The sequence below is a fragment of the Xiphophorus hellerii genome, chromosome 3 (assembly GCF_003331165.1).
Source record: "Xiphophorus hellerii strain 12219 chromosome 3, Xiphophorus_hellerii-4.1, whole genome shotgun sequence".
NCBI classification, from domain to species: Eukaryota; Metazoa; Chordata; class Actinopteri; order Cyprinodontiformes; family Poeciliidae; genus Xiphophorus; species Xiphophorus hellerii.
The window spans coordinates 4,306,072-4,329,586 of NC_045674.1; the positions used below are offsets into that span (position 1 = coordinate 4,306,072).

The window sequence follows — 23,515 nt, forward strand, 5'->3', positions numbered from 1 at the left end:
AAATGTGCACAAAACTTTGTCAATATTCTGCTAATGTCAAAAAACCCAACAATTGCAGAGTTTCCATTAAATAAGAATCACAACTAAAATTGCAGGTGAATACGTTTGTTCAAGCAATAAGTCATTAAAAAACATCCATAATGATCCTACCACTTCCTGTCATCTTCTTTGTGTTTTCCACCAACAGTAACATCTGGTTGTTGACCACATGACTTGTGTGGTGCAATAAAAATATTTCCATTGCAGTTTTGCTAACTTCACTCATTACAATATGACCAAAAAACCACAAGTGTTTCAAAGTTGCAGTGTTTTCAATAAGCTAATTAATTTTTGTAATTCAAATTTGCGCATTTATATGAGCAATGGAAATACGGGTTAGAATCCACCAGGACTTTTCAGGATTGTACAGTCACCAGTTCAGGACTAGCTCAGAGTTTGCAGCAGGTGGGTGTCTGTGCATTTGTATGAACATTGACGAAAATGCTTTTGTACAATGTTCACTTCTGACCACAAAAAATAAAAAAAATATCAGGAACAGACAGAAATTTTGCAGGAAGTCCAAGTTTTAACTGCGGAAGATTAATCTATTTTTTTTTTTTTTTGCTTGTTTGGGAGATCTGGAAAATCACTTGGTGAAGAAAAGGTGAGCATTAAAGAAGTTTGTGGAAACAGTGAAACATTGTGATGCAATCCATGTGTTGGGTGTGAGTCTCTTCCAAGGGAGTGGGCTTACGACCAATTCTGACAAGGACTGTGCACTGAATAAAGATTGAAACATTCTCCAAGAGCAACATCTTCCAGCAATCCACATAGCATGTGTGGATGATATGTGTGTTTTAAGGCAAAAGTAATAAGTGGATAAAAAAAAGAAATCAGAACACGTTTTTGACCCAAAACCTATACTAAATCCATAGGGTTCATTGAGAACCAAGAAAACTGATCAGCTCCAAGGTACAATAAAACATAAGTGAGTTACTATCAGTCATGATTTGTCCAGAAATTTAGGTCTACAATAAAATGGTAGACCAGAGTATAAAGGTTCAGAAAAAGGTTAACACTGTAAGTATTAACTGTTTGCATGAGCATGTTGTATTTGCTAATTAAGATCTCTGAAAAGTGTTGAATATTTTGCATATCAGCATACATCATGTGAAAACACCAGCAACAACAAAGAAACCAACAATTTAAAAATGTGTGCATCATCTGAAGCTGCTCCCAGTGTATGCTGAATATCCATATTTAAGTATCTCAATGGAGCAGAAAAAGCTCCTGTAGACTTTCATGACGTGGAACATGTTTGTAGCTGCTAAGGCAGAAAAGATTTAGAATTAGATTTTCTTATAAGGACTACAGTACAAAAAGCTAGGATAGCTTTAGCAATTACACATGAAAAAACGGCAATGAGACGTGGTTAAAGCAGACTCCAATCACTGTGTTAGGACATGCCTAATGTTGTTTTAATGAGCTGACAGTACTGGTGTTTAGGGTTAAAAGGTTGAGTGCATAAATAGTCTGGGTGATTCAGTTCAACATTAGTGCTGCCTGGAAGAGACCAGAAGTAGAAGACATGGTGTAAACACTGATAAGAGCCAGACAAGTAAAAGTTAGCACACTCCTCTCACTCACACAGGAGTGTGTGTGTGAATCAAAATGTGAAGTCGGACGAGATGTTCAATACATAAAACACATGAAGCAGGCCCTGAGAGGACCCATGGAAGAGCATAAGTGATTGACGACAGATGAAGAAAGATCTTTTACAAAACCAGATGCACAAAGCTGTGGATTATTTCCCTAAAAAAAGTACACAGTACTGTATTATATACTGTAGGTCCTTAAATCCAAACAGAGTATTATTTGAAGTTTCTTCAGTTCAAAGAACTCCATAAGCAGCATTAACAAGAAACATCCAAACAGCTGAAATGTGTGTTGCTTTTATTTAAAATCATTCATCTGTTAAAAGTTTCTTTTTTTCCACAATATCCATGTATTATTTATCACACCCTTAAACTCCAGCTAAGTTTGAGGAAATAAGGAACAGGCAGAACAAATACACAGGAAATTAATGCAAATAATTCAGAAATCAACCATTCATCACATATGTGTGGGCAAGTAACCCTAGCAGACAGACATAAATCCTGCATGCACACACACAAACACACGCCTGCATACACACACAAACAAAAATAAGAAGAGCAGTTTACTAACCCATTGGCTCCAAAACAAACTGGTCTTGAGTGACAGCCAGGGGGGGCTGGACACAAATGGACAGCTTAGCAGACTGTAGGACAGAGTTGGTCTTCACCTTCACCTGCAGGAAAGACAATGACAAAAGGTTAACCTGGAAAGACGTGTTTTATTTTTTATGATGCCAGCAGGCTGGCGGTGTCTTAAAGCCCTGACGAAAAGAAATCATTATGCAAAATCTTTTTTCTTTCTCCATCTGTGTTTGGATTTTTTAAAGGCTGGTCTTAGATAACTCTGCAGCTACTCCTTCATTGTATTTTATTTGACGCAACAAACCAAATTAACATAAATATTTCAGATTACCTGTTGGCAGAGGGATAAGGGGATAATTATTAGGGTTTGATCTGTAGCAACAGGGCCTGTGCACCTTAAATAGTTGATGAGTTAACCATAAATTCTTCCTTGCTTAACCCTCCTGTTATGTTCGTTTCTAGGGTACAGCAAAAATGTTCGTGGGTCAATTTGACCCAGGGAGTGTTTAATCATGCAATAGTGTCAGAAACCAAAAAATTCCTCCAAAACATTTTTGTATCTGACTATTAACTCCAATACTAACCATTTCAATCAATATTTGTGCAATGATGTTTTATTATTTCTCAGAAATTAAGGATCAATGACGACAACCTGCTCATTTACTCATTTGGACATAAAAAATGGAATTTAGATTTTTAATGTCCACTGAAAAAAACCTAGACACAAAAAAACAATAATTTCCTTGAAGTTGACCTTTGGTAAATTATTTTATATTATACTTTTTTTTTTTTACCAAAGGGTGATCTTTATAATTGAACTTGAGACACACATACTGTTCTGGGTCAAATTGACCCGCTGATTAAAATCAAGATAAATGAGTCATGCAGAGAGTATTTATGTTTTCATCCACTTCTGCTGAGTGTCACTCAGAGTGGGTGGAGTTTGTCCACAGGAACAGAAAAGATTCCCGTCAAAGGTTGTGTGAACACCTGCTTTCTCGCAGTTTCCTAGTGAAGTAAAGAGAATAGTGAGAAAGTGGGCTTGTGTGTGTGTGGTTGCGTGTGTGTGTGTGTGAGTGTGTGTGTGGTGAAATATGGTTCATAACTGCAAGGAAACATATAGAATTGGACATTTTAAAATCTTTTTTTGCACTTTAACCTGACTGCCGGGTCAAATTGACCCGAACAGTATCGATGTAAAAAGTAGACCTAGGGTTTGGTACAAATGTGTAAAATGAATAAATTTTCAACTTATGTCTAGAGTGCACCTATTAAGACAAATAGAAAACGTTTCATGCAAAAAAAAAATGCTTCTATTTTTTTTTTTTAATTTGTAAATTTTAAAACGGGTCAATTTGACCCGGAACATAACAGGAGGGTTAAGGTATACTTGTCTGACCAGTCAGACACCTAAAACTTGGCTGAAATTCAGATATTCAACAATACAATGCTCCAAACCACAGCAGCAAATCTACCATGGGACATCTGAAAAAGAAAAGCATCAAAGTTTTGCAATGGCATAGTCAAAGTCCAGATCTCAGCCCAATTTAAAACACTGTGATGGGACCTTAAGAGATATGTGCAGAGACTAATTGGACACTTTGTCTTTATGAAAGTATGTAGACAAAGAAACAATAAAATAATTTACCTGTACAGTAACTGAGGGTACAGGCAGACCATCAATATCTTGGATTAGAGCTTGCTGTAAAAGAAACAATTAATATATTTAAGCTTCTGCATGTATATCCTTATGTTTTAAATATCTAAATATCAGTTCATGAAGAACATCTGAGCTTGTGTGTTTACCGATGGTGTGTCGAGGCATGAAGACACAGTCGCCTTGACAGACAGGTCATCCACAGCATCAGATTTGGGGAGTATATCTATGAAAAAAAGGCGTGCATTTAAAACGCTGCAACAAGTGTCTTAAATAAATGCTTGTTTTAGTGTTTATTTAAACACTAAATACTTTGCATTTTCACAAATGCAAGGTATTAAATTAAGAAAGATAAATACTTTTGTGAGAAAACATTGGTAGTTTCGGGTGAAATTAGATATTTACATACAATGTTTAAAAATAAACACAAACTGTAAAAGTTGGTTGTTCGGAGTGTCATAAGTATACAAAAGAAATGTTGAGTGAAAGGAAAATGCGCGTAAGAAAAATAGTACAGAAGCAACACGACTACCTGCAGTCTTAAGAGAAATGCTGAGCAACACTTATTCAGTAGTTTCACAAATTATGGACAGCCTCAAGACTGTGCAGGTTGGCTTTTGCGATTGGTGAAAAACCTTAAATTTCCACATTAAAATCCCACTTTCTGTTAGTTGTTTCCACACATAAACATAACCATTCTATTGTCACCTTTGTGTGCACAACTAGCGTGTTTTTATGACATAACGCAAGAAATGTATAAAGTCCAAATCCTGTGGTAGTAGAGATCTAAAAATGTCTTTCAGAATGGCAGTACTTGGAAATCTTTATATTTACTCCAGTGGTACTTTGCATAAAAAGTTTAAAAACCACTGCCATAGTAATATAAACTTCTGAAGACATGAATTTGAAGACAGCTGAAGGAAGACTGTTACGGCCCGGGGCCTTATGGGCTGGGTTGCAGGTGTCAAGTTTTTAATGTGCACTAGTAAAGCGTTTTTGAGCAGGTGTCCCCTTGCAGGTTTTAGCGGCGTTTCCCGACAGGGTTTTCACCGCGTTATTTCCTAGTGTGGAGGTACGGCGGGTAGAGCTTCCCTATCCCCTTTCCCTTCATCGGCTCGGGAGCATTCCATGGTTTCGAGGGGGTGACGGCTTGCTGGTCGCCTTTATCGTACCACTGGTTTTTAAATGCATAAAAACCCATCGCTACGCCTTCCGAAGACTAGGGATGAGTTTGTAAGCTTCTTCGCTGGCAGTTAGCAGGGACATACTGTGGGTGGTCATTTTGAGTTTTTATTGTGCATTAAATTGTCACTTGTCAGTCGTTATAAACTATGGATCAGATTGAGGCTTTTAATGGTTAAATGTTTTGTAGATGTGTTAAGAGCAATTATAATGATGGCAGAGCAGTTATGATCTTGCCTTGAGTGTCACGTGGAAATGTGATCGGCCCTTTTAGAAATTTTAGATTTGTTTGAGGTTGGTGTGTTTAAGCCTTGTTTAAACTCGTCTCCGTTTTTAATGGCGAATATCACTGGTTTGTCCGGTGAGCAGCAAACAGACTTGTTCGAGTTTCAAGTTCAGCGGAAGGAAAAAGTGTGCTTTGAGCCTGGTTGTGAAATGACCGTTCTTGTGGAGGAGTTGGCCCACGTTTTGATTGAATCCCTTAAGAGTGTGGTAGTGGACCATGCTGGGGTTGTTGTGGGTGTGACTCCATGTTTGGTTTATTTGATGAAGAGAATCCTGAACACTTGGTTAAGCAGTAATGTGACCTTTTGGTGTTGTGGAGATATCGGCTCACTTTTGGTTTGACACTCTTTTGGTGTTGCTGGCTGTGAGACAGCAGTAACTTTGAGTATGGTGCTGGACCATGCTAAGAGTGATCATGTTGTGGGTATCGATCTCCATATTCTCGGTCACGTTTGCTTACCTGACTTGTGTAGCAACGTTTTGTGGTAGTGGACCACTTGTTACTGTGACCTTTTGTGTTGGGTAACACCATTTCAGATCTGGTTGGATTGCCGGTTATTGCTTTGGGGAGTGGTAACTGGGTGAATCCATTTCGATTTGGCTGTGAATCTGTGGTAGGTCACTTGTGTGTCAGGTCTGTGTTCGTAAGTGGTTTTATCCTCTGAAGGTACCTGGAGGGTGTTGAAGCAGTAAGGACATGTCCTGTTTCAGCTGCTGTACCATTCTTTGCCAGTCTTCCTAACCAGTGGCCAGACATGATGGGCACAGCAACTTATGGCCGTGGGACATGGAGGCTGACGATGTGACGGCTGTCATCCTGAACACTAAATTTTGGTAAAGTGCTACCAGCCCAAACATTTTTAAATTCATATTTGTTTTGAGTTTTTAAAGGTTCCCCTTTGGGGCCCTTTTCTTAAGGGTGGGGGTGTTACGGCCCTGGGCCTTATGGGCTGGGTTGCAGGTGTCTTGTTGTCTGTCTTTGTGCTCCTCCCCTTTACAGGTGCTGCTGATTTTATTCATTTGGAGCACAGAGCATTTAAACCTGGCTGTCTCCACCTTCTGGGTCGCCTTCAGCGTCCACTCTGCCTTGATGCTTGTGGTGTTTTGTTGCCAGGCCTCAGCTCCCCTCCTTTTGCACATTTGAGTTTGTCTTTGTTTTTGCACTTCAACAATTCCATATGCACTCATACACCACATCCAAGCATTTGCATTACACCACTGATACTGACATCCTCAATCCATTGTTGTTTGTGTTAATAAACATTCCTTTTTATGCACTTTAATCCCTGCATGGTCTCCCGTTATTCTTATGACCTTGAGCCAGTCGTAACAAAGACGAAAATGAATGAAACTGCTATGTGGGCCAAACTTTAAAGCGGTTTAATCCCATTTATAGTAGAATCCATGAAATTGAGAGTCCAGTTTCGTCAGGAAGTTGCTTCAAATTCAGAGCATTTCAGAGCTCTTTCTCTTGTATTCTCTCACCTTGAGTCCTGGTAGCCTCTCTGATGAACTTCTGCAGTTTCTTCATCTCAGCATCAATCTGTTCATAATCAGCCTCCCTAGCATCTACTTTTGGAGTTGAGAAAAAGGAGGGGTCTGTACCCATGTAAGAGCACAAAAAATGTCCATCTGAGCTCAGACTGACCACAACACCCTTCAGCTCCCTGAGGAAAAAAAACAAAAAGAGGACAGGGTTAACTCTGTAACATCTGCTGAGAACCTGTGCTTTACATTTTCTTTGTAGTTCAACTCTGTTCCTTAAGGATAACAGAAGGTGAAGCTCAGTGCAGGCTTTTAATGTGGAAATACATGATAAGATGGAGAGTATGAAGAAATGCTGAGTGATCCAATAATGCTTAAACTGTGAAGTAACTTGTTGCAGATGTGTTTGTGTGATTTCTGTTGCAGTTCAGTGATGAGGTATTACATTCATCCGCACACACACGAGACAGCCTGCTCCACACTTGCACAGGAAAGTGTCTGAGGGAGCACTAAGCTTTCACTTTAACTGTTGCGGGAAGGAATTGATGTTTACAGAGGCAGGACAAAGATTTGCAAAAACACAAATCTCTAAGAGCTGTCATTTTTACTAAAATAAGAAAAATGCAGAAGACACGACAATTTTTTAAAACATTGTTTTTGCTACTTGTATGAAAATAACTGTGGATTCTGCATAAACGGACAAATGAACAAGAAAACAAGACAACTGCCAGAATACAGGCCATTTGTCGACAGAACATTTTTCATACTGAAAAGATTAAGTGAATTTTTACAGATTATGGCATAAAGAAGTCGCCCTCATTATGTTGATGGTTCATGATGACTGGTGGCATGGTGCCAAGCCACTGTGTGCCAGACCTGCAGAATCAGCACTATTATCTGCAAATTAAACAGCCTCAGCATTTAGTACGACCCAATATTCCTATTCGCTAATATTCTTGATCCAGCTCTGTGGGTACCCTCACTGCTCTGATCCTGAATCTGGACATTAAAATGTTAACATGAGAAGAACCTATTTTACATATTTGGCAGGAGTTTCATACTTATTGGTTCTCATAAGCTAGCAGGGGTCTGAAACCTTTATAATCCTAAGAGCCATATTTGTGTTCAGTCTAGCTAAATAAAACTTTAAGAGTCGCAAATGTTACATGACCTTTAATAAAACCGCACACAACAAAGAAGACAACCTGAAATCTTTGATAAATTTCTTCTTCAGAAAATTTGTTGCCATTTTTAAAGAACGCCGTTTTATTTTTGTTTTAGGTTTTTGCAGAACAGAGATGTAAAAGTTTTATGCTATTGCAATTTGAATTTATGAAAATGAAATATCAGACATAAGACAGTGGCAGAACTATCAGGCATAATATTATGACCACCGGTCTAGTAGTGTGTTTGGTCACCTTTTCCTAGTTAAACAACCCTAATCTAGAGGTATAGGGTCAAAGAAATTAATGATCATGATAAGTTGTTATTCTCTGTGGAACATTTTCTGAATTGTTAGGTATGTTGTTAGATTTGTTAAAATAAATGTCTGTGGACAGTTTAGAATGGAAAAAGTGGACTGGGTCCACTTCAGGGACCCAGTATGTCCCTGAAGCAAAGCAAGAAAAAATTTTGGAACCCTACAGTAAATCTACGGTGAGCTGCTGGGGTGTGTGTTTGTTTTGCATGATTTGCTGTGTATTTGTGTAACTCTCCCACACTCCTCCATGTCCCACAGACACACCGAACGACCCGATGACTATCAAAAGCTTAAAAACAACATAGCCTCAAACTAAACCAAACAGCTACCCAGACACACACTATCTCCTACATCTAAACCACACATGCGCAAACACTGGATCAGAGACCTCATCATTTTTCAACTGTGTTTGTGCTTTACGTTGTAATTGTATCAAATTGCAGCTTGATTGTAGTTGTTTGGAAAAAGACAAAGGATTGGCTCTGACTGGTCCCTCCTCACTATGCTATGATTGGCCAGCTGGAACACATTGCAGGGTTATTTCCTGCCAAAACTCCAGATTTTACAAGCTGATAACTGAGTCAGCGTACCTGTTCCATGTTTACTAGTGCTCATGTGAATATTTACGCCTACACTCAGAAAAATGCATACACTTTGTACAGAGTCTTTCAATTTTAAGGAGATTTGGTAGACCTTAGATTCCACTTTTTACTCATTTACTTAAAACTAAACTGATTTTTACCTCCCTTGACATCTATTTTGTTACATACGGTGGTAAGATAAACTTACACAGTCAGTCTTGTTTATCTGAAAATATGAGCAACTGTTTCTTTGTATTTATCTGACATTAGAAATGGAAATGTTTAGTCAAAGAGATGTTTCCATTAACCATTTTCAGACTCACAAAACCAAAACCCTATTTAATGACAGGTTGTCTTGTTTTTCCCATTTTGAATAGTGGCTCAGAGGAATTTATTTCAAGGATTTTTACCTGCACGTGACAGTACTATTTACTAGATGACGATAAGATTTAAATCAAATTAAAAATCAAAAATACTTCATTTATCCAAAGGTAAAATTAAATGCTTTCATAACTCATATCATCCAAGCAGCTTCAAAGAGACATTGTAGATGGCAGAAAGGATCTATGGTAGCAGTCAGTCTTGCAACAAATCTGAACATCCCTCTGACTAAAGACTGTTGATGTATGGAAATCTCATGAATACATGCTAACAGTTTAATTTCCAATTAGTAGTGATGATATTCCCCATAAACATGTCCTGAATGACTCCATCAGTTTTTGTCAAAAACTGCTAATTCACCTAATTTACTTTGCCTACTACTCTTTAAACCTCTTTTGGGCTTCTTTTTAAACCATTCTGGGATTTGGGGTCATATTATTTGAGCGCTTGAGATCCTAATCAGCTTCTCCGAGATGTAAAAAAACAATACTTTATTGCCACGGTCACATCATAACAATTGCCAAAAAATAGAGCAAAAATGATTCCACCTGCACAGCATCTACAATACCTTGCCAAAAAAATTACGAACAAAAGTCTACTAAAAGAACAAATCTAAGCTAACATACAGCAACTCCAACATCCTGCCACCACGAGCGGCACAATTCTAGAATACAAGATAAGCTCTACATGGATAAGTATTGCTTTGTGCATCACACATCAGCCGCAGATGTGCTGTTTTACTGGCAGGGAACTTACGGGAGATTGGCAACACGAACAGCCACGGGGACAAAGGGAAGCTGGGCTGCCCACTTCAGCGTGACGTCCTGGTAAACCAGCAGCATGTTGTTGTGGTTACCAAGCAGCAGGTTTGTGGTGCCATCTTTCACTAAAAAATAATAACAGACAAAAGAGATTAGGCAGAAAATATGTCACTTTTAAACATTTTTGAAGCAGGCTTGTAGATTATGGAGCAATAAAAAAAGGTCTACAAGTCAGAGACATTTTGAACACAAATTCTCGAGTCAGATAAGTAGGAACTTTTCTGTAAGTTAAAAAAACCCCAACAATCTCTCTGGTGCATTTATTCACATTGGTGTCTTGTGGTTACAAAGTCATCATCAGTTTCATAGGAGCACAAATTTGAGGTTTTTGTTTCTCATTCTTAGTTACATGAAACAGTGGCACATATTCACAAATCTAACAACCATGGACAAAAATAACAAATTCCTGTGGTGGGTGGCACTGCCCTTCAGGATGAGAGCAGCTTGAACTCTCCGTAACAGGGAAATCATCTCTTTACGCTTCACATATGGTTTGAATAAGAGATGCTGTCATCAAGATCTTTCATTCAGACACAAACTCTGCTCTTATAGGTGTACTGTAAATAAAGCTTAGGCACTTTCTCTTGTGAACCAAGGCTAGAAACATGAAATATAAATACTGCCTGTATATCAACTCGCACCATCCAGTCAACCCACCGATGGTGCAGTTACCACCTAGTGAGATCTGAGGTGACGGCCACACGCAAAACAAAGCTCACAGAAGTTATAATATAGTAACAGCGGTCAGCAGGGTATTACAGTGCTGGGGTCAAAATGATAGAGTGTATGTTGATGCCACATCAAAGCAAACACACCTTATATCTCAGCAGACTCCTAAAAATGACAGTTTAATTATAGAAGGAGGAGTGTGAATTATGGTGTTTTTAACCTTTTGTTCATTCCTGTCTTCTCCATTGTCTCCATAGTAAAGCCAGTTGATTTCCATTGTTGCTACATGATTTTCACTGTTGTAACACGTTTTTGAGCTAATTTTCTTCTCAAACTATGTATGTATTTACTTTACTGCTTGACATTAGGGCTGGATGTAACAGTTACTTTAGTATTTGGTTATTCTTTCGATTAGTTAGAAGATTAGTCAGATAACAAAAAATGGCACATTTTCCAGATGTTTCATTTAAGTCTTTTTTATACAATTAGGCATACATGATAAGATGCAAATAAGCAATTCACTTTCTTTTTTTGAATAAGGAAATAAACATTTTATTGCCTGAAAAGCACAAATGTAGCATTCCTGTAGTGTACATGCTTGGTTATTTGATGCATCTGCAAATTATACTTGTAACATCATCATGTGAAAAGAAAAAGCCCTTTCTACTTGTCCTTTTAGAAAATGGTCTATATGCTCCAGTTAACAATAATAAATTACTAAATTAGTTGAATTTTTCAATAATAGATTTATAATGATTAATCTGATTAATTGTTGCAGTCCCATTAGACTTTTTAAAGTCCTTCCCTCCACCCCAATAAACCTGATGTAGAATAAAGATATAAGGAAGGGATAAGGAAAAGGGTAGAATGCTCAAGCTATTAAAACACAATGTTCAGCTGTAGAAAGGGATTGAAAACCATTATAAAAATGCTCTGCCTAATACATATATTTTTCTGAATAATAGAAATATTATCTCACTACATTCCTTGGCATGATAACAGGCTCTTGAGTGATTTTTATGTTTGCATGCACATAGTGTTTAGTGACAAATTAAAGCTAATCCCTCTGGAACTCCACCCATTACTCCAAAATAATTTTTGATGCTGTCAAGGTTTGTCAAACACATCAGTTACAAATTTCCCCAAAGTGATTTAGCTTAAATGAAAACTGAAGGCCGCTGCATATGACTTACATCATTTCATAACAATAAAATGACCAAATAATAATGCGTGTATTTGAATAGATCTGTCATCTGTTTATTGCATTCTTACAGTTAGAAGTCATCATTATTTATCATAGAGGTGAAGAAATCTCATATTGGAACTGAGGCCAAAACAATTACAAAATAAAAGAAAGAAAGGAAGAAAGACACAGACAGACAGAAAGAAAGATGGATGGAGGGGGACTGTTGATAAGGATAAGAGATTTGATCCAGCTGAGGCAGATGTGAGGCCAGAGGCCAGAAGGAAAGCATTAAAAAAAGTCTGCAACAGATCGCTGTTGTCTACACTCCTTACACAACACAAAAACTATGAGCAAATGTTTTAAGACAGTGTGACTGTTTGATTTGCTACTGAAAATTTGGTGGCAGTTCAAATAGTCACACTGTTAATATGCACCTGCTGAAAATATTTTAATCGAGTTATTGTTGACAATGCAAACTCCAGTCATGTGGAAATCTTCCCAACACAGTCAATAAATATCACAGTCTAGAGAATCTTGTGAGGTAGAAGCAAACAAAGAGTCTCTTCTGTTCAGAAGAGAAAAGCTGTAGTTTCTGTGCCAATTTTTCTCCACTTTACCTGAGATATAAGGTAGGAAACAGCTGGGATTAAATTCTAGTTTCTTCATGAAGCGTATTTGTCCGTTATCACGAAGACAGAAGAGGTTCCTCTCGCCCAGTACCATGATGGAGGAAGAAGAATGGGAGAATGAGGGTACTGATATGTCCAGGGCCTGTTCTCCCAGGACAAATGTCCAGTCAGGCTGTAGAGAGACACACACAAAATTAAAGCAGACCATTGTAATTAATATTATTGTACTATTCTTCAACTTTAAATTAATGTAAATTATGAATAATCACTATTTGAACAAGCCTTCAAAAAACTTGAAAGACTCGCATAATTTTTGTTACATATTGCGACTGTAAGGCACAAACAAGATAACTTATACAGGATGTATATGACTGAAGCATAATTTCAAATACTTCTGCACTACAAACACTTTTAATCAAATGCATGTGGCTAATAGTTATGCAACCAAGAGGTAATAACAGATAAAACTGTCATCAACCTCAAAAATTAAAGAAATCAAGGATATAATGGTAAAACTTAAAGAGCAACAAAACCGCAGATCAATTGTACTTGGGTATATTTATCCTAAACATATCATGTTCAGAGGACATATAAGATATAAATACCTTTTTACTCTACATTGTTAAAATGCAGACTATTACAACTAACAACTCCGTTAAGCAAAGTGTATAAAACTTTCTTTTTATATATCAAATGTGCAGAAAATGCATTTAAGGTTCAATTCTTTTCTTTCTTTTTTTTTTTAGCAGGGATTCAAATGTGTCGCTATTTATATGTGTTGACAATCAACCAAGCTCATTCTGGACTTCTGTCTATCTGTGTCTGAATTTCAGACTCACCGTCAGCCTCTTGCCCCCAGTTTTAGGGAGTAAATCTGAATCCTGTCGACTCTCTGCATCTGTAGCAATGGCCAGAGTCTCATATCTGAGAGTCAAAATGAAACAAACAGTTACTGACAAAAACAGTGTTACTATTTCTAAAATCCTGTTCAAGTACTATCAGAGTGATTTTTTGTTTTTTCTCGGGTGCTCTTTTGTATCAATATAATATGTAATTTTAATCATAATATGATAAAATGAACACAGGTTATCCAGCACTGCATTTAAATTTTCTGTTTTATCTTTAATTGTAGCTTTGCTTTCCTACTTTTAACTTGGATTTTAATTTCAGCTAACATTCTCTTTCCATTGTTGGTTAATGTTCAAATGTTAAAGTCAAATATCATAAAGCATGTTAAAAAAATTTTCCCTTATTCACAGCCTCTCTTAAATCAGTCAACACTGTAATGACCCACCTTTTTCAGGAAATGGCAGTCAATCAGTTTTAGTCAGTGAACAGTATACATCTGTCAAAAAATTAAGTGGTCAAGCTGATCTGTGGTCAGTTGACTTTGGCATTTGTAGTGTTAGCCGTTTTCCAGTAAGAGGCTGGCAGACGAAGCAGCTTGGCAGGAATCTGTCTTTCTTCACTAACACCTGAATGAACAGCGCTCTAAACGTAACCCAGTATGACTCCGAACCACAGACCAAACACTAAATACCTGCTGACCTAGCCAGTCTGTGTTATCATGCTGAAAAATCTCTTTGGACCATAAAACCAGTATTAATCGAATCAGACAGGTTTAAAACCTATATTAAATAACAGCAGTCTTGATCTATAAAGGCATCCAGTGCATCACCTCATGGGCTCTGCATGTTTTATTTTTTTTATTTTAGTGATATGCTCATTATTATTATGAGCATATCATAATATTATCATAAGGATTTCATTATAATATTACAAGATAACATTGAGGGTTCTTCCATACAACAAAAATGACAACAAAATTCTGTACGTCTCCGATGCTTACAGTTTTTTCTTGAAAGCATAAATACAAAGGGTCACTCTGAATTTATGACCATTATTTGTGGTCAGGAGGAACCTGTATTTCTCTCGAACCAAACTGGATCAACGTTTCAGCAGTATCCACAAGTTCCTTGATAATCAAATTTTATAAACGGATTTTAGAAAAACACATTGAGAAACGTGTAAAACTTTCTTCCTTTTTCACAAGGGTCAAATGTAATAAAAGAAGAAATCCTAAAGTTAGATTTTTGCAGTAAAATACATGATTTATTGTTTCTACTCATCCATAGCAGCCTCTGCTTAGCCTCTGCAAAGACCAGCAGGAAACTAATGAGCTTTATGGATGACTGCCAGTAAAGAAACATTTTCATCATGCTGTGAGCACTACTTGGAGAAAAAATAACCTAAAATATATAAAATGTGTCAGGGCAGGGATGTTTACAGAAAATATTTAGTGAATTCACAGGCATACCACTGTCTGAGTGACTGAATTATATTCCACATAACACTAAACATGTATACTTGTTTGATACATATGGAGACTGGTAATGGTAATGTTTCCTCAGCTCAGTCCACTTTGATGTTATTAAATGATAATTTGACTTCAAAATCAAAGTAATGTGCTTTAAAAAGCAGAAAATGTAATTTCTCAACAAATTTATTTGCAATCTAATAGCCATTAGCTTTATTCCACTATAGTGGCATTATTTTTCATAATCAACCAGTCAAGTTTATTTGTATAGCTCATTTGCAACAAGGCAGTTCAAAGTGCTTTACATCATAAAAATACAAAAATACAAAGTCATATTAGACACTACCCATTCAACAATTTAGAAAATCAGTAAACTTTATATTTTGCGAAGTGCCATCATTATATATTAAAATGTTGCTCAGTGTTTCACTTATGGTTCAAGCCTTTTAAAGCAAATTTGAAATGCAGTGGTGAGAAAAAACTGTGTTCATCTATAGCATGAAGTATTTTTATTCAGTGGAATCAGGTTTAATTTGGGATTTTATGTCTTAAACCAGCAGGCAAACTAAGCTTGTGTGCATACAAATACAGATTTGTGTATGTTTCTGTTCTGATCCACTCAGTGATGTTTTATAGTAAAAATAAATGACTTCACGGAAGGCAAAGCTTATAATATTAGCCATGACTTTCTCTATTACAACACTGTTTGAATAGTTATGAAATTGTTTAACCTCAATGTTTAAGATGGCAAATATTTGTCAGTTACAGGTCATTTCTGTATATAAAGAGGTGGATTTATTCACTAGTTAGATTTCCAGAAAAAAACTGTTGCCAGCAGATGCATCACAGTTGCTTTTTAGAATAAACCTACTTGTAGCCTTCAAGCTGGCGTGCAGAAGACACGGTGAGGAAGCTGTCGGTTCTGGGATTGTAGGCCAGCGGACCAGGCAGCAGAAAGCCAGGAAGGAACGTGCCAAAAGAGTAGCTGTCCTGCTCAAAGAACATCAGCATGCCATCCATAGACTGGATGCACAAGGAATGGTGACCTGATGGAGAAAAGTGGGAACAACGCACAGAAGACGGTTCAAACTCCTACTATAGGAAAAAAAGCAATATATCATTCAAAGACTGACTTTTGAAAAGTGTGAAAAAGGCTATTTAGTCCAAAGCTTTTAATGTAAATAACTTCTACATATCAAAAGTAACACTTTTCTCTATCCTGTACTTAAACTCAAAGGAACTTTTTGCTTTCACTGTCAACATTATCATTGAAAGGAATTATTCAGATTCTTATTGATTTACAAAATTAGGATGTTTTTTTTTTTTTACTTCCTACTTCGAATTTAAAAAGTCGAACTTGTCAAATTCCTCTCAAATATCTGTATCTATGTGAGAGCAATTTCCAAACATTGCAACAGGATTCATATATATTAAACTTTTTACACTGTGTAACATTACAAACACAAACTTTACTGTATTTATTATGATAAATTGTAAGGAACAATATCTGATTTTTCTTTTTTTTTTATAAATAAAAGACTGAAAAATATGGGGTGCATCTGCACTTGGACCTGATTAATTTTGGGAGGGCAATTGGCTGATACTTACATGTGCAAGATCTACATGTTTGCAGTTAATAATAGTCCCCTCACTGTCACTAACTCAATGACTTTTTTACAATAAATACCAACATTTCAGACAAAAAAATCAGCATCAGCCAAAATTGGAATCAGTAAGTTAAGCTTTTAAAAGATTGGTAATTGGTGACTAGTCAGAAAACTCCAATCGGTGCACCCCAAGTATTTATCTTCCCTTATTCTGATACCACAGTAAAATCCAGTGCTAACAACTGTCTTCAGGAGTTAACTTTGCAGGAAAAACAATTGTGAGATGGGAGACAATAATGTTTAGATTTATATTCTGCATTACAGCAGCTGACAAACCCCGGATGACTGGCATTGTTCTGTTTTATTTCAGCCCTGTTCTGTTTTGTTCTGTAAGGTGTGCTTCCCCCCACACTGAATCTGATATCTCGATTAACACCTCCACACCCACCCCCACACGCCAACACACCTGAGTTTAAGTGCAGGCGTGCACACGCGTGTGTGTGTTCAGTAGGAATGGCAGGATGTTGAATTTACAAAGCCCTAACTCACAAAACACACCGACACGTGCATGGCCATAAAGCAGTGGAGCTACGTGAGCCACAGAACTATAATTAGGCCTCAATGCGCTATTAAAAGTCATACTGCCATCAACTACAGGTCAGGAAGACAACCTCCTACACCGCAACACCTACACACACGCACACTTGATATCCATCACCAAGGATTTAGACAGAAAAAGGTTTCACACACTTACACACCTATGCCATGTAAACAAGTGAGAGTGTGTTAGTGATGAGTTGTCTTTCAGGGTGGCCGTTAACACACACAAGGACATGGCCTTGAAACCGCACCACATGAGCACAACAGCAGATATAGGAGGAAGGCATGCATGCTTGAATATTCGTGTATTAGAGGGTGTATTGTGTGCATATTTGAAACATTTACAAAATAAATACATGAAGAAAAGAGCATGAAATGTCTGTCTCAAATAACTGCTGTGTGACTACTCCAAATGTGGAAAAATATTGGAAACACACAGGCCTGAGGTAACTGTAGCGCTAACAGTGTCTGTCATCACTGGGGTTGTGTGTTATTTCTAATCATGTTCCGACTGTAATTGTAGCCTCTTACATAAAATCAGATTTATTTGAATAAAAGCAAAAGTCACCCACCTCTTATATCAGTAAAAGCTATTTTTCATAACGGTATTGCATCTTTTACGCATTCTATTCTTGGAATAGAAAATGTAAAAAAAAAAACACTTAATACCAAGAAACAGCATAAATAAAACCTCTAAATTACATATTTAAGCTCTAATATGTGGCATTGCTAAAATTCAGTTTATACTATTTCTTTCTTAGTGTCTTATGAAACGTTGCACATTAAAAAATGTACAGTATAATTTGTTTGGAAATGTATTAATTGGATATTGAAAGTTATTAATATTTTGGAATTTCTAGAGAAAAGCATTTAAATAAAACATTTCATAAAATAAACTTGGTGTTTGATGTGTATTAAGATAGATTTTTTGAGTTGCTGAGGACAAACAATATACACAAACTTTAAAGCTTGCAAATTAATACTCAAACTCAAATACAGAATATTGTGTGACACATGATGTAAATTCTCATCAAATATTCTCTTTAAAGTAGGACTCAACAATATTGATAATATCTATAACGATTCACCCACATTTTTTCTGCTTTGCCTTTACTTTTCAATCAGCAAAAACCTTATTAACGAAGCTTTAGCATCTTGGTAGCGAAGACATAATTCAGGTGTGTCTATAAATCACAATAAAAGACTAATTATCTAACAAACTAGATATCTTACTGGCAAACAGAGTTTGAATTCATGCTGTCTGAAATATATTATCCTACTAAATAGTACATCCAACAGTTAGCGACTGATAATGTACATGCTTTAATTCTGATACATTTTATTTAATTGCTCTTGTTTAAATATAAACTAAGAACATAATGATATAATGCTGAATATGATATCCAAAAGAGGAAAGACCAAAAGCTTAAAATTAAATGTTACTAGGATTTTTTTTTTTAAAATCCTCATTACATCAGGGTCTTTTTAAAAAACACCAGATGTGAGCAACAAACCAGAAAGGGTCACAACGACCTGAGCTGGAAGAGAATTAGATCTTCCTTCAAGACAAGAACCTTACTGATTTATAAGGCGTCTGCTGATAAAAAACAGCAAAAGAACAACATGTACTCCACTTGACACAGCCCTATTTATCAATAAGAGAAATGGTAGAACTCATTGCCATAATATCAAATGTGCTCATGTACCTAGCATGAGGGCACCACAACTCAGACACAGTAGAGGAAACAGGCCTGTATTATTAGTATTATTGAAAAGAAATGTTAAAATGAGCCGCCAACAAAGAACAGAGGCTGGCTGCACGCTGCAGAGGGCAGAGCCTCACCTCTGTGTGAGAACATGAGAGTGTGTGAGAAACACACTGTCTGTATATGTCAGAGTGTGTGCCCAGGCTTTTTTATTTTTGTGCATGAATGTGTGTGCACGTGTATATATGTGTGTGTGCGTTCACCTAAGCTTGTAAAGACCGGTCCGTACTTTGGGGTTTGTGTGTGTGTGGCCTGAATGTGACCCAAACCCAGAGGCAGCTCAGTCATTAGAGCTGTATTAGTGCAGAGCTGCTATTACAGCGCCTACAGCACTGCTAAATGGCTGCTACTATAGACCACCACACACACACTGACGCACTCACGTGTAGCAGCAGACACGTCTTGTAAAAACATTCCCACGCACACCAACTTCTGCGTATTAAGGCACACAGTTTGAACACACTGTCACACAAATTACATTTATAGGTACCAGGTTTCTCTGGTTGCTCTGTGCACCTTTTCCTGTTCAGTAACCTATCAAAGGAAACCCAACAGTGTCTGTTAATCACGGAGTGTGTTTGTAATTTTACCATCCATTGCCTATACCCATTTATCATTGCAATTAGAGAGATATTAACCTAATTTGGACAGCGGGAGGAATCTGCAGTACCCGGAGAGAACTCATGAACATTGAAAATAAACCAAGGCAACAGTGCTGCCAACTGTACCACTGTGCAGCCTAATTCAACCAATGTTAGAAACAACAAATAGTTATTCAACAAGTTATTGTATACATGTATATACAATGTCTTTGCACCATTTCTAAATTTCTGCTAAGAATTTTGCAAACTACTATGATCAACAGAAGAAAAAATATATATAATAATGCTAAGAAGACATGTAAAATTATGTTTGTGGAGTTTTGAATTTTAAATTACAGAAGTTAAACTTCTGCTAATGTAAGATTATTCTCCAGCTTAACTATGAGTTCTATGCAGTGATGGGGAGAAAAAAGGGAATCCCCCTTCAAGAAGCAATACAACATCCCATTCATTTAAGTCATACAACGTTCATTAGAGACTGAACTTCTAACGTTTCACTGCCATCTAGTGGAGAAATAACACACAGGAAAGAAGAGGAGGGTTTTAGTTTTGAAAGGGGCAGTGTATTTTTTTGTTGATCGATTTTGCTTTAAATAATTATCAAAATAAATGTATAGTTTGTGAGCTTATGCCTGAATTTCAGACTCAAAGTTATTACTTTAATGGGGTTTATCTGAAAATACCATTTAGATTAATTTACTTGGGTTTAAAGTGCTTGAAATCTGGGCTTCATGCCTGGACGGGAAAATGCACTTCATACATATAAAAGCTTGATTTTGTGCGAGACCTCAGTTGACATATCCAAGACCTGCTCCACAGTGTTGTAATACCAGAAAGTACGTACAGACAAAGTCACATTCATTGGTTTGTGGCATGCATGCCGCACGTGATTTGAGTAAATGCTGAGGTATTGGTTTTAATGAACCCAGGCTGCTCTTTCTATCAATCAAATACACACTTCCACACATGCACACCCACACACCCAGGCTCCCTAAACACAAAGTGAATGACGGGCTCATCATGCCAGGCCACAGTGTCTGGCAACAGCTCTCCTCATACACACACACACACACACCCACGCCCACCCACCCACGCACACACACCTCGACAATAAAGCCTTTATTTAAAAAGGTCATTTTCTGTACTTTAAAGGGGGTTCCCTGTGCGTCTGTGTGCACGTGTATGTCCGTGTGTGTGTTTTCCTTGGGCGCTGACTAACTGAGGGCTTTCCCCTACTTGGTTTTTCCGAGAGTCCGGTGAACTAAAGATGGAGCAGTTGTATGTGCCCTCTCACTCTCCTTTGCTCCTTGCACACAGCTTCAAACTTTCATGCATTTGTCAGGTGCTGTCACAGCCCCTTTTATAGAAACACACACATCACACACTGACTCACTCATGCACATTTATTCCAATAAAGGAAAGTATACAGGACATTCAACATTAGAGCGTGACTCTTTAGTTTGCACATCTAGAGGTTAAAATTATTGCCTCTTTTTTTTTTTCACAAAACATCTCAAACACAGTCAAATTGGATTGAGAGACTCAGTCTTTCCACATCTTTTTTTTATGCATTTACTCTGGACTTTGACTGAGCCCTTCCCGACTGAGCCCTTCCTGTTTTCTGTATATCACCTTGTGTTTATTTTCATCCATGTCCCAATCAACTCTGAACAGCTTCCTCGTTTTGGCTGAAGAAAAGCATTCCCACGGCATGATGCTTACAACACGATGTGCTATCCTGGGGGTGATCTATAGTCTTACTTTTACAACACACAGAGCATTTAGCATGTAAGCCAAGAACTCAATTTTGGTCTTATCTGAGTAAAGTACCTTCTTTCAAATGTCCCCTATATTTGAAATGTCTCCTATATATGACTTCTGGCAAACTGCAAAAAGAATGTCTTATTACTTCTTTTATTTACATTGGTTTTCTTTTGCCAGTCTTCCACTAAGGCAGGATTTTTGAAAGGTATGACTTATAGCTGTTTTGTCTACAGATTCTTTGACCTGAGCTGTAGCTCCTCCAGAAATATCATGAGTATCTCTGTTGATTCTCTGGGAGAAAGGCTATGTCTTGGTAAATTTGCATTTTGTGTCACAATTGTTCCATTTTTGGATTGACTGAACAGTGCTCCGTTAGATGTTAAAGATTGGTATTAGTTTTATCATCTTGTCCTGCTTTCCACAACTTTATCCCTACTTTGCCTCAGCTTTTCTTAGTGATCAACTTTATTTACTAATTAGGTGACTTATGAAGACTACTGGTTGCAGTGCTAGAGTTTACCCAGAGGAATCTGACTAAATAAGGCTGAAACCATTCTCACGCAAGATCTCTTCAACTTTACAATTATGCACCACTTTGCATTATCTTTCACATGAAATCCCACTGAAATTAACTTGAAGTTTGTGGTTGTGACATAAAATGTAAGAGCTCAAGTTGTATGAACCCTTTTACAGGACACCGTGTTTGCAAGGACGTTAACTTGCATAATGCATTCAAACACTGGTAACATATCCAACTACCTGCTATGAGCCTAGATCTAATTTTAGGATTAATTAAATTAGAATAATTTAGAATAATGCTAGAATAATGCTTTTGAATAAATCTGATTTTATTCAAAAGCATGGAAGCAAATAATGATTTGTGGGGGGAAAAATCTGTATCCTTCTCTAATTGTTTGAAATTTAAATTGGTTTTAATAAAAGTAGGAGTGGAAATTTTAAGAGAAAGTACTCAGTAAATATAAAGACACGGCCTTTTACCCTCTACCAGAAAAAAGTTTGAGTTAAAATCTGGATACACATACAGCAAAAAGTTGTGCCGACATTTCTTCAGCAGGCAACTACAACCCAGAAGGATACAAAGCAGATCTTGTGACTACCTGTGACTCCTCCAAAAGTGCCATACGTCATGTTGCAGGCTGTTCTTTGCAGGTTATGCTCATACATTAACTTCAGCTGGTACTGATCTCCATGTTCTACATTCCCTGAAGTACCTGAGCAACAAAGAAAACAAAAAAAATATATGCTTACTAAACAGGGGAGGGCAAAAATTATATGATCAGTAGCTATGTGAACAGTGTCTGTTACCTGTCACAGAGTAAACTGACAGCTTCCTTGGGTGAAGAACAGCCAGATGAAGGAGGTCTGAACACCTAAAAGGAATTTTATTGAAAAATATCATTGCAATTACATAAATACTCACTTTTGAATAAAAAATAAAAACTGAAATATGTGGTTATTGATCAATGTTTTGATCTTTAGAAGCTCAAATCTTGAATGACATGAGTCAAGGAGGATAGATTCAAACAAAACAGTTCCAGTTAGTTGTAAGTTGGATAAGAGAGGTCTCTAACAATAGGCACAGACATGCAGGGCCAGCAGTTCTGTCCTCAGATATTCCAGAAAGGCAGATGCTTCCTGCCTCTGTGGTAAAACTCATGTTTTCAGCCTCAGGATGGAATCCAGACTTATTTTAACATTCACTTGTAAAATAATTACTTTAACAGCTGGTCCATTTTGTTTTAAACACTGCTTACAGTTGTGTGGTAGGTGATATTCCAGTGAAGTTAATCCTAGTTTTTTATATAGTTCACCACAAAACCACAAAGAAGTCCTCTTTTTGAACTCAGCAAAGCAAAAGCAGCTTTTCTAACTTTCAATAATTCTTTATTTCTCTTTATTTGTTTTGCATGTGGGGGCAACAAGGAAGTAAAACTTGGATCCCAACCCTTGAAAATTGACCTTGTCAGTGCTGAAACAAAACATTTTACCATCTGCCCACCTCGGCCTGACTTCCACAGCATTCCTCAACAACAACCTCCAAAACGCCCTGCAGCCTCTGAAGAGTGTTGTCTCAAAAAAAACCACATGTTGAAAAACATAACATGTTCCAAACAGACTGATTTAGTTGGATTTTGCCCCCAATGTGATGATGTGGGAAGCCTTTGATATAAACCACAGCTTTTCCAAGAAATGTCTGTTCCTGCATAGCCACAAAAACGCCATGTGAGGTAGCAGTACCAAAAATAATGGCAAAACAGGGAAGCAA

General features: G+C 37.2%; 1 protein-coding gene across 2 annotated transcripts in view; it reads right to left on the reverse strand.

Annotated features, from left to right (window-relative positions):
* The window catches only part of bbs9 (Bardet-Biedl syndrome 9), a 150,652-nt gene that overhangs the window by 123,607 nt on the left and 3,530 nt on the right, over nt 1-23,515 (reverse strand). For both annotated transcript variants that reach the window (XM_032559326.1, XM_032559325.1), the window contains exons 4-13: nt 22,555-22,619; nt 22,347-22,460; nt 15,761-15,935; nt 13,412-13,496; nt 12,561-12,744; nt 10,024-10,153; nt 6,826-7,007; nt 4,023-4,099; nt 3,865-3,918; nt 2,206-2,308 (exon numbers count right to left, since the gene is read on the reverse strand). In XM_032559326.1, coding sequence (XP_032415217.1) covers nt 2,206-2,308; nt 3,865-3,918; nt 4,023-4,099; nt 6,826-7,007; nt 10,024-10,153; nt 12,561-12,744; nt 13,412-13,496; nt 15,761-15,935; nt 22,347-22,460; nt 22,555-22,619 — 1,169 coding nt within the window. The remainder of the gene's footprint in view (nt 1-2,205; nt 2,309-3,864; nt 3,919-4,022; nt 4,100-6,825; nt 7,008-10,023; nt 10,154-12,560; nt 12,745-13,411; nt 13,497-15,760; nt 15,936-22,346; nt 22,461-22,554; nt 22,620-23,515) is intronic.